The 12316-nt window shown below is 46.8% G+C and overlaps 1 protein-coding gene across 1 annotated transcript; it reads left to right on the top strand.

Moving 5' to 3' along the window:
* The first annotated feature begins 2881 nt into the window (after nt 1-2881).
* Nucleotides 2882-12020, top strand: LOC115393380 (vesicular glutamate transporter 1-like). The gene is made up of 13 exons (XM_030098365.1): nt 2882-3109; nt 7198-7450; nt 7783-7901; nt 7996-8110; nt 8209-8296; nt 8632-8718; nt 9278-9414; nt 9512-9661; nt 9760-9892; nt 10323-10433; nt 10517-10644; nt 10742-10811; nt 10886-12020. The coding sequence occupies exons 1-13, from the start codon at nt 3048-3050 to the stop codon at nt 11182-11184; spliced, it is 1752 nt and encodes a 583-aa protein (XP_029954225.1). The 5' UTR covers nt 2882-3047; the 3' UTR covers nt 11185-12020.
* The last annotated feature ends 296 nt before the right edge of the window (nt 12021-12316 follow it).

Here is a 12316-nt window from a genome sequence, read left to right as displayed (position 1 = left end):
GGCCGTGCAGCTCTCTGCCTGCTGCTGATGTTTCCACTGAGCGGCTCCCAGAAGGCCCTGCGGTCCGAGCAGGAGGCCCCGGACGCCCCTCCTGTCCTCCGGCCACGCATCGGAGACCTGCTGAGGAAGGAGGAGACCAGCCGGCTGAACGCCAAGCAGACCTGTGAGCCGCCCGGCAGCAGAGACCGCCGGGACCCGGGCCGGGCTCACGGTTCTGAAGGTTCTGTGTTTGTGCCTCTTCAGACGCTCACGTGGACAAAGACAACACCAAGGTGGGCGTGTTCATCGCAGCCGCCATGGGGACCTTCGCTCTGATGGCCGCGGTCTACTGCATCTACAACAAGTTCTACATCAAGCAGCAGTACCTGCACACCCAGCTGACCGACGACCCAGGTGACCTTTAACCCTCTCCACAACATGTTTTCCACTGGATGACTCTAAAAAACTGAAACAACACTGTAAAGATGTTACAGTTCCTGGATCTTTTTTTTGTTTAAAAACAGTTTAAAACTTTATTTACATGAAAACAACTTTCCCATGCAAAGCGTTTTAACACAAACATGTTATTTCACTGTCAAATCCAGGAAATTTAAGCTTTATGGCTTCTTTTCTTGTTATTTCAGCTTCATGTCTGGTTTAAACTCTCAAGGAAATAATTAGGAAGTTCAAACTTCTCATCATTTTCTTTACTTTATTCTATATTCTGTTATTTCTATAAGAAACTTGTATAGCTACGCTCATTGGGGGCTTTATCTTTAACTAGGGATGTTTGTTCCAACTGGAATTCATTAAGAAATGCACTTTGCAATCTCAATATTCTCATTTTAAAGTCTGGTTAGCCACTCAAACTGACTTTTCAAAATAAGATAAGAAATTATAATATACCATGAGATAAGATTAGAGAGTTGAATAATAAAGCAACATAAAATATGTTTTGTTGTCAGACTACGATGGCGAAAATGACAAAATAAAAATACACCAACAAAAGACCCAGTCGAGAAGCGCTCCTCCCAGACAGGGACAGAAATAATCTGGAGACTGAGACACAATCGTTGTCACCATCAGCAGCAGAAGGAGTCTCTGAGTCATCTGTGTCTGATGTTTCTCTTTGTTTGTTGTGAGTCTGGCTGATGTGGTGGAAGTCGACCTGTGGAGACACTGTCACATGATGAGGAGCAGCCCTCATCTCTACACTCACTGCTGTCTTTTCTTTTCTTTTAGTTTTAAATCCATGACCTGACTTTCCGTCCCTCTCCCTGCAGACGCGGCCGCAGAGAGCGCAGACCCTCCCCCGGTGTTTTTCCACGCCTCTGCCGGGCCCGGCGCTCTGGACGTGCTGAGAGCCAGCTACGGCTCCCTGTCGGACACTCCGTCCATCATCTCGGTCCCACCCAGCCTGTCTCCTCCCCCCGCCGCCATGCCCTTCCCTCCCCTCTTCCTCTCCGCTCACTCCCTCAGAACCATATCGGCCAGGGACCTGGAGAAGAGCTACATCTGATCCCAGCTGCAGTCTGGGAGGAGCAGGAGTGAAGTGAAGGTGTCAGCTGTTTCTTCAGTATCTTGAAAAGTGTGTCTTTTTTAGAAATGCTCAGAAGAAGGTTTTCAGGCCGAGCCCCTTTTGAACCTCCACAATACTCAACCACATGTAAGAACTAGTAGATTTAATGTGTGTTTTACTAGAACTCCCTGACATGTCCTCTAAAATAACACATTTAGTAATAAAACACTTGCTATCTTGCTTATTTCTGCTTTAAGGTCATTTATCTGAGCCTCGAATAAAACTGGATTCCTGAAAAGATCATTGATGGAAACAGGTTTAATAACGTACGGAGCTCTAATAGTTAAGGATGGAGCCATCGCTCCTGTTTCTCTGCACACATTTTGACTTGTGGTACAAATAAATTATTAACGTGGCCATGTTCTCCTCTAGATGTCCTTGTAAGGTGGGACTGTGATATTCAGCACTCATCTTTCTTTTTGATAAATGCATTTGATTGTGGAATGGGATTGGCAGAAAGCTTGTTTAATAACTTTTTAAATCTGAGTGAATAAAATCTGTGCACTTTGGTAGATAAACTTTATATTTGAGGAATATTTTTTATTTCTTCACAGATTAGTTTTATAGCAGATTATGAATACGAAAAACAAACTTTTTCCAAAATTAGCAATTCATCTATCATCTTTTATTGAACTTTTCATGTTCAGTGTATCTTTGATTAATGAAGCACTTTCTCCATGTGACGCACATTACGCACAGATGCGTTTGATCAACGCAACAAACTACAACCAGCCCTCTTTTATTCAGGCTGTCTTCTTTTTTTCTTTATTTTTTATAAAGCCATTAATTTTGCATGAGTGTTTACTGTGCACGCAGCCCCTCTTAAAGAGATCTCCGGTCATATGAGTGCAGATAATCGACAGTCCAGCCCACAATTAACTCCCGCGCCCCGGGAGGAACCTGCCCACCGCGTCCCGCAGATACCGGGGAGCTCAGGTAATTTTCTCCTGTCGGACAGTGTTTACTCGCTCCATTCAAGGCTTGCGCCCTCCAAGAATAGCCGCTCCTTGAACAGTGGGTGCTTAGAACGCCGGGCTGCGGGGAAGGAAGTGACATGCTCCCTTCCACTCACTACACACACTTGGAGAGATTAGCGCGCAGGCGGCAGTAATCTGTTTTCAGGACCACGGCCAGAGACACCGTTTGGCCATGAATCCGGCCGAAAGTTGCCTCCAGCGCGCCGCGAACCCTTCTGGACACCCGAGAGTGTGAGGAAGTTCGTCTGGACCGTACGGGACCCCCTGGAGCGCCGGGCCCGGAAGATGTTTGCGCGGCTGATCTCGTCCAGCTGAAGCGCAACTGAAGCTTTGGATCATTAGAGTGGCTGAACGCAGACCCGTCTGCACAGGAAACTGCGGGGCTGAGGACTTTCGGGGACCGGGTGAAATATAGTTTTATGTGAGTGAGGAGCGGAGGGCGCAGAGGCTGTGCGCGCAGCGGGCAGGAGCGCGTAAAGACCGCACGGTGGTCCGGTCCTGGAGCCGTGAGGATGGAGATCCGGCCGGACAGGTTTAAGGCCGTGGCAGCCAAGACGCTCGGGAAAATATACGGGTAAGTTCAATGCAAGCAGAGAAAGTACTGCGAGAAAACAGAGGAAGAACTTTTTTGTTTTATTTTCAAATAATAATTTAAAAAAAAGTCAGTGTTACTGCTGAAACATGATCAAAAATAGACATTTATGTTGAAAATATGAGAAAAAATGGTTAAAATAATGATGGCCAGGAGCAAAGATAACCTCACACATCTGTCTCCTCGGGTTTGAACGTTGTATGGCTTCACATTGCGCCGCAGGGATCACGGGTGACCACTGAGCATCCACAAATACCCTGAAACCTGAAATTAAGCCCTGAAATCTCTCACACACGCATTGCTAACTGAATTATCCGCCTTTAGTGCTTGGGAGGAACCAAAAAGAGAGAAAGGAATCAAGTTTCATTTGATGCTAAAACTGCTCTCTCGGTGTAAGGTGACGCTCAGGGTCGATATCTGGATCCATCCTCGTGTCCAGGTTTTTTTTTTTCTTCTTCTTCTTTCTGCAGAGCTGTCACATTGTTAAATTACAGACTTTTTGTCGATGCTTTAAGAGATTTTAATGACCGGGGAATTAAATATTACGTGATTTTCCAGACTGGATGATGGATAACCTGCAGTTTATTGAGTGGAGGAGCAGAGCTGCGGTGCGCGGCGGGCCTCAGAGGCCTCATCCTCTCACCCTCCTCACACTGCAGCTTCTCCACAACGACAGAATGGCCCTTTGTGGAATTAATAGTAACAACAGAACAACAAAAGCGTGATGATCAAAGCAGAAACCAGCCGTTTATATATAACTTATGACTTTCAAACACTCTTATCGCTCTGTGATCACTTCTGCTGGAAGCGAGTTGCAAAAAAATCCAGAATAGATCAGAGAACAGAGTGAGAGGCTGTCAGCAGCCGCTCGGTGATCTGAAAGGAAAAAGAGGTATTGATAGACGCCCCTTTCTTTCTCTCAGGATTTGATGCAGCGTCTAAACACTTAAATCCTCTCCAGAAATAGCCTCTCCTCGTCCAAGCTGTCGGCCCACGTAAATCCCTGCAGGCCGTACACCTTGGCCGCCTCCCTCCCTCGCTCCCTCTAAGTCGCCCGGTAGCTCGTCATCTGGCCCCCTCCCCCTGTCAGGGCACCTACCGTCCAGGATTAGGTCACTCCACCTCCGACACAGAGCTCGCGCCCTGCGGCAGCTTGGGGAAGCTTTCGCTTCCGCTGCGCGCACGCACGTGCTCTCAGGTGCTCCCCAGGTGCGCTGCGGCGGCGGTGCGTAAAAAGGCGCGCGGAGCCGCTGAGCCGCACGCAACGCGCAGGAGGCGTGAATACAGATCAGGTCTTGGACGATTTCGATTCTTACTTCTGAATTTTTATTTTTCTCTAATAATCAGTTTGGAGATGTGAGGAAACTTAGGTTTTCTAAAAGTTTTAAAAGATTTTCTTGTGCAACTCATTTCGTACACCTCCAGTGTCTTTCTGCAGCTCCTCTATCAGTTTGCAGTCCCTTTATATTTGTGTTACTAGACTGAGTTCAGTAGATCCTCGTAACCGGTGTCACAAAGCTTTTCAACCTTTCACACTATCCACGCCAGTTATTCGACTCTCCCTGATCCAATCAATGTTTTCGAGCTCCTGACTCCACTCTCCACCAATCTGCTGAACCCTCCTGACATTTGTCCTTGCCGTATGAATTAAGAGATTACCCCGGAGGGACACCGCCAGGTTCTCTTTGAGCTAAACTGGTCATGCAAAGTCTCAATTCTCCGGTTATAATTGAGATTTTAAGTCACAGGAATGGTTTCCCCTGTTGTATTTATTTTAATTTCTCTTATATTCTGGTCAGCGTGTGACAAGACCGACGCAGAGAAGGTCAAGTCGCTGTCGTGAGGACTGCAACAGATTTTCCTGAAACGCTACGGCGGGAGACGTGAGGGATACGTCTCACTCCTGGACACCGCCCAAATAAATTGGTGTGGAAGGAGGAGGAGATGCTGCGAATTGTGTGTGTGAGACTGTACGGGAGTCAGGGGAGCGGACGATACAAAGGCAGGGTTAAAGATGAAGAGGAGACAGGAAGAATGAGGAGAGAGGGCCAGACAAAAATAGTCCAAGAGAGCCAGAGATATACATAATTTAACAGTGAGGATCATTAATACTTGATCAGAGTTGAAGATTGTTGGAATCCCTGCTTACAGTAACTAACAGAGCATGTATGTTTTATAATGGTGTAGCTATTATTTCATCGCCTGCTCGCTGTTGGGGGGTTTATTTGAAGGCTCAGTGCAGATTTGCTGAAATATAATCCATCAGCTGAGCAGTTGTTTTTTTTTGCGCTTCAATCTGTCGGCGACTCCACAGACTGTCGATCTGACGAAGCTGCACAGATGTGGACGTCTCAGCGTGAAGGAAGGACTGTTTCTGAGCAGAGTGAAGACACAAACAAGAGAATAAACTGAATTATTTAAGGACATTGACCTTTAGACTCGTCAGACAGTTTCTCTCAGTCTGGACAGGAATGAGTTCGGTGTTGTGGTTTCAATGTGACTCTGATGAGAATCTTTACACTCAACCTTATACAGTATGGAGGCTTTTACTCCTCTTCTCGCTTTCTAACCAGAAAACACACTGCTGCTGAAGGACTTCTGTCCGTTAAAATAAAATGCACAGAAATGTTTGTGTTCTGACTGGACTCTGCAAGGTTTACGTGTCCCTGCATGTTTGTGTGTGTGTGTGTGATAAATAAAGCTGCATCAAGCTGGATCTGCAGCCTGATCTGAGAACTCAGTGTAGCACATGTCATGTTTAATAGATGACTGCTGCGTTTCGATGCATATTTGATGCTTTTTAGACTGGCTGCTCTCAAAGGTCGCGGTTTCTCTGGGCGAGATGGAGAAGAACGCTTCGCCTCATGGAGAGAGAAGGAGCAAGAACTAGTACATGCTGTCGTTTTCACCCTCGTTCTCTCTTCTTTTCACATCTGCATTGGGAGAATCTGTTGTTTATCGACACATGGAGCAGATGTGAGAAGCCAGAGGCGAACAGATGACGGTGCTGGAGTTTCCAGTCAAACCGACATCAGGACGGATTGTCCAAACATAAAGAGATCTTTCCACCTTTTGTCAAGCTGAGCTGTCAGTCAGCTCGTCCTTCAGATCAGAATCTGTTTTCACTGAAGCAGTTAAAAAAAAAAAAAAACTCTCAGATTCACTCACTGCTTCCACGGGAGGAAAATAAATCAACTCTGAAGACGTTGAAGAGCGAGATGAACAAGAACTCTGAACTTACTGAAGGATGAATAGATGTTACCTAGCCCCCTGGTTTGTAGAGGTCAGACCACTGGTCTGTAAGCTTCATGACCGAACGAGACACTTCTGTAATTTTCCAAATCAAATTGACCTGAAGCCACAAAAAACAGGTTTGACCTTCAAAATGAGGAGAACACGACTTAGAAAGTTTACAGTAACTCTGAAACATGTACAGACAAATGTTTCTTAGTTTGCATTCCTGAAGTTTTAATTTAAGATGCTAAACATTTATTAATATTTTATTACCCGATTTTAATGGTTTCATCCTTCTTTTGCAGAATAGAATAGAATAGAATTGAAACAATTTTAAATATAAATGTGTACAACACTCCATGGTGATTAAATTAACCCAGAAAGGACTGATTGAACCAAAACACAGATATCACTCTTTACAAGGACGAATTAGAGTCTAATTGCTACTGGAAGGAAGGACATTTTAACCATTTTATCTCTTTTATAAGCAGTTTTGCTTGGGATTTTTTCTTCTTCCATTTTTAAGGTTTTTTTTCCCCCCCATTTTGAAGTATTATTCACATTTATTTAGGTATAATTTTCTCAAAGCTTCAGGGAGCCACTTCAAAAGAGCCAAAGAAACACATGTCGGTCCGGAGCCACAGGTTGAACCACACTGTTTGAGATTCATTTAGAGTTGGAGCATGTTTTGAGATAACTGGATGATACGTAGAAAAAGACCAACAAACCTGGATTCAAAGTGTTGATCACAACACTGCAGCCTGAGGCGGAGAAACCTGAGGCCTTGTTGCGCTGGAGTTCACTCTCTCTGGGTTTTTCCACTCCCTCCCTCCCAGAGCTCTTGAGAAGAAGCAGGAAAATGGCGAGACCATCGAGCTGTCGGCGGAGGGCCGGCCGGAGCTGGTGGAGGAGAAGGAGATGCCGGTGGTGGACTGCACGTGCTTCGGCCTGCCCCGGCGGTACATCATCGCCATCCTCTCCGGCATCGGCTTCTGCATCTCCTTCGGCATCCGGTGCAACCTGGGCGTGGCCATCGTCAGCATGGTCAACAGCCACACCGTCTACAGGGACAACAAGGAGATCATAGTGGTGAGAGACAGAAACGGCTTCCGATCAGGGGATTCAGAGCTGCAAGCGTTTTTAGAAAAGCTCTTCCTCTTTTCAGCATGAAGAAGACTGCAGGGCAGAACTCAGCCAGTGCTCTGCGTCTCACCAGTTTCATGTTATACAGTAGTGAGAAATGCTGCTGCTTGTTCAGTAGGTGTCAGTGGAGGACCGCCTTCCTCCTCCTGTCAGTTCTCTCCTCATCTCAGCAGGAAATGTTCAGCATCAGAGGCTGTTAGATACTAACGTTACCAGAGAGAATCCAGGGATTGTCTCCCGGTTCATAAAGCGAAGGTCCTCGTTGTCTGTCCTCACAGAAAGCACAGTTCGACTGGGATCCAGAAACAGTGGGGATGATCCACGGTTCTTTCTTCTGGGGATACATAGTGACTCAGATCCCCGGAGGCTTCATCTGCCAAAAGTTTGCAGCAAACAGGTCTGTGAGTTTAGTGTAGTCTGCAAAGAGCAGGTTATTTCACTCAATACTGAGCCTTAATATGTCTCCTGTGTGCTTTTCTTTTTCCCGTCAGAGTGTTTGGCTTTGCTATTGTGGCGACGTCTTGCCTGAATATGCTGATTCCCACCGCGGCACGTTGGCACTTCGGCTGTGTTATCATTGTCAGGGTGTTTCAAGGACTCGTGGAGGTGGTTTAGTCTCCTTTGAAGAAAAAATACAAATAGCTGTCAAAGAGCTGGCTTTCTGATGAGCACTCACCTGATTCTACCCTTCCTATCCCACACAGGGGGTCTCATATCCCGCCTGCCATGGCATCTGGGCAAAATGGGCACCGCCTCTAGAACGAAGTCGCCTGGCCACGACGGCCTTTTGTGGTCAGTACCTGATCAGCTCAGCCTTTCAAAGGTCACACTTCTAAAATATTACTTTGACAAAGTCTATCAACCATATCGGCAACCACTTAATGGATTCAGATGAACGAATGTCTGAGAGATACAGTGGATGCAGGATAATGGACGAAGCTGATAGATCGCAGTAAATCTTATTTTACTTGAGGTTTTGGGAACTGTTCATGTTTTAAAGCACAACTTGAGACTTTTGAAAAGTTTTATGGATGTTTTTGAAAATTGATTGACATTTGTTCGATTGTTAGAAGACTTGCAGGGCTTTTCGGTGAGAGAGTATCTAAATCACCTCTTGTCTCGTGCAGGCTCCTATGCCGGGGCTGTGATTGCCATGCCGCTGGCTGGAATCCTGGTCCAGTACTCTGGCTGGTCCTCTGTGTTCTACGTGTACGGTAAGAAAACATTACACACAAGGGCGAATAGCAAAAAGGAAGCTCTCTAAAGAGGTCAGATAGACGACCGTGACGGCTGCTTATCTGTACTTTTTTGGTTTCAGTTGTCAAAAAAGATAGTCTAGTCATGTGGTCTGTTTGACTGATAAGGTTAGGGTTTGGCTCCCACTTCCCCCCTTAGATCTGCCTGTGGGTTGACACCCCAGGCTCTAAGGACTCGTATTGTGCTTTGAAGCAGGATTTTCCCAGCTGACTCCGCTGTGGGAAATCATTCCTTGTCTCTGGTAGAACCGTACACTTGTAGGCTGTCCAGGCATCAACACGACGATACCTCTGTCTGCCACAACAAGCACAGGAGAGTCTGACAGCTACTTAAACCGACAGGAAAACCTCACCGAGCCTGCTCTCTAATGAGGGGAAAAAAATAACTCTTCCTTGAAAGCGGAGGCTACAGCCAGTGTGTTCTTTACTGTTTGTTCTTCTTGACCTTTCTCGTTGTTTTGACACTTGTATTGCTCTTCCTCTGCCTCCCTTTCCAAACCCTACCCGCTCCTCACAGGAACCTTTGGGGTCATGTGGTACTGCTTCTGGATCCTGGTGTCGTACGAGAGTCCGGCAGCCCACCCGACCATCACGGACGAGGAGAGGAAATACATCGAGGAGAGCATTGGGGAGTCGGCCCAGCACACAGTAACGGTCGGCTCCAGTCTCAGTTCATCCTCTTCCACCTGAAGCACAGCCGTTCATTCATCCGTTCATGACTTAATGATGATTTTTGCTTTTGGTCCTACAGAAGTTTAACACACCATGGCGGGCCTTCTTCACCTCGATGCCAGTGTACGCCATCATCGTAGCTAATTTCTGCAGGAGCTGGACTTTCTACCTGCTGCTCATCAGCCAGCCTGCGTACTTCGAGGAGGTGTTTGGGTTCGAGATCAGCAAGGTAACGCCGGCGGCGGAAAGTCTCCCATGAGTGGATCCTCCTTCATCAAGTGCAGGACAAAGCTTTGCTTTCCCCCCTCCCTCTCCGTCCTCATGCAGGTAGGAATAGTGTCCGCTCTGCCCCATCTGGTCATGACCATCATCGTGCCCATTGGCGGCCAGATCGCCGACTACCTTCGCTCAAACCACATCATGACCACCACCAACGTCAGGAAGCTCATGAACTGTGGAGGTAAGAACCTCAGAGTCTGATCCTTGATGCTTCAAGGTCAAATCTGCAAGTATGTGTGAGCATCTTTGCACATAAAATGACTTTTTTGAGTCCTATCTCTCGATCGCATGGACCTGAGAGAGGCCCTGGCTAAATATAGCCGTAACTCCGTGAGAGCTTTGGTGAGAAAACATTTGCAGAATCAAGCAAACGATGAGTCATTGTAACGCTGAAGCCCTGCTTGTGTTTGCTATTTTTGAACTATGCAGAGAAATCGATACTGAAGTGAAACGGAGAAGCATGCAGTGTACTGGAGCCAACGGCACCGTCAGCTGTATTTTATGAAAATAAGGACAAGAAAAGCGTGGCCGAAAGTGGCTTTCAGTTTAATTAGCACCGAGTTTCTGAACCTTGTGCATTAAAAAGGTCCTTCTGGTTCTGTCCCCGTCAGGGTTTGGGATGGAGGCCACGCTGCTCCTGGTGGTCGGGTTCTCCCACACTAAAGGCATTGCCATCACCTTCCTGGTCCTCGCAGTGGGCTTCTCTGGTTTTGCCATTTCAGGTGACGCATGCTGTGCTATTAGAAATATTCTCCGAACACACATTATTCGAAAGATGTGAGTAATATATATATTTTTTTGACAGGATTCAATGTCAACCACCTGGACATCGCGCCGCGGTATGCCAGCATCCTCATGGGTATTTCCAACGGCGTGGGGACGCTGTCCGGGATGGTTTGCCCTCTGATAGTCGGAGCCATGACGAAGCACAAGGTGAGAGTCTCCAAAACTCTCCAGCTAAACTCTGGAGCAAACATTCCTGAAACTGATGTTCATGCTCGGAACTGGCTCTGACCCGTGGTCTTTCCAGACGCGTGAGGAGTGGCAGGGGGTGTTCCTGATCGCCTCGCTGGTCCATTATGGAGGCGTCATCTTCTACGGTGCGTATGTTCCAGTCCTGTGCAGTACGATGGCTGCAGAGCGACGGGCTGATCTGAGTGTCTGGGCTCCGCAGGCCTCTTCGCGTCGGGAGAGAAGCAGTACTGGGCCGAGCCGGAGCAGCTCAGCGACGAGAAGTGCGGCATCTTGGACGAGGACGAGCTCGCAAACGAGACGGAGGAACTGTACCGCACCAGTGGCGGAGCGGGCTACGGCGCCATGAATCAGGGCTCGGATCCCAACGGAGAAGGAGGAGGAGGAGGAGGAGGCGGCGGCGGCTGGGTGTCGGACTGGGACAAAACCGAGGAGTACGTCCAACCAGCCGGAACCAATAACTACCTTTACAGAGGAGAGGGCGGCCGAGATTTCACATAAGCCCAGCAGATCCTCCTGCACAAACGGCAAGGATGACTGTGGAAGTGCAGATTTAACGCCGGGGAAAAAGGACGACTCTCAGCGGGCCTGGCTGTTTCACCGATCCCGGACTGATTTCACAGAGACTGCGCGGCGGCGGTGAAGACGTTAGTAGATGTAACGTGTGTGTGTGTGTGATTGCAGTGGCGTATACTTTGTGGGACAGGAAGTCTAAGTAAGAGTGTTTTTAGGAATCATCAGCCTTCCCGCCGTCTCTGCCGGGGGAAGGCTGCACGTTAGGCCTTGTGTGGCTTCTTTCAGTGTCTATATATGTTGTAATTATTGTAGAAATTTCTACATAACTGACCTGGGTTTAATCCTTGCCTCTCATTTATAGCTGTATCCTTGACTGTAGACTTTTGGGCACACACTGATCACACTCACGGTTCACGATGAGGTGAGTATCTGCAGAGTGTGTTAAATTGGGTCTGAACATGTTATCTGGTAGTTTCTGTAATGCACAGCAGAGTTAACACATCTCCACTGGTGAAAGCATGGGTTTCATGCAGCGTCGTAACATCTCCTTGTCTCCAAACAACTGTGAATTTATGTCCTTATTCTGCACGCATTGAAGAAAAAGCATTGTGCCAATACAACAAACTATTTGTCCTATAGTATTGGTTTACTTATCAACTAAAATACTAATTGAACACCTGCAAATATCACAGCTTTTTTTTTTTTGTGAAGTTGAACTATTAAATAGCTGTTCTTAATCTAGATAATAAAAGAAAACATTTTTGTACTCATGAGCTGACAGACAAAAATGCCTGATGTAGATAGAAGCAAAATCATCCAACAAATTAACAGTCACTCTGTAGAGCAGTTTCCTTTTTTTTTTAGAGACTTTCTTGTTCCTGTTAGAGAGAAAGATAATCCAGCTTCTGGACTGTGTTTTCTATCCGTTCCTTCTTATATCTGCTTGACAGTTTTACTCACGCACACAGGAGCGGTTCGTTACGACCTCGTGACCTTTGAGCATGAATAAAAAACACAGGAAGTCGTCACGTTCTGCCAGGGTTTCTTTCGATTCTGCTCTTCTGTTGCTCCTCACTTTATTTTATGGTTATCTTTTAAATGACTAGTGAACTATCCA

The sequence above is a fragment of the Salarias fasciatus genome, chromosome 8 (assembly GCF_902148845.1).
Source record: "Salarias fasciatus chromosome 8, fSalaFa1.1, whole genome shotgun sequence".
Lineage (NCBI taxonomy): Eukaryota > Metazoa > Chordata > Actinopteri > Blenniiformes > Blenniidae > Salarias > Salarias fasciatus.
Note: the sequence above shows the minus strand (reverse complement) of the source record. Positions and strands in the feature narration are given on the sequence as shown.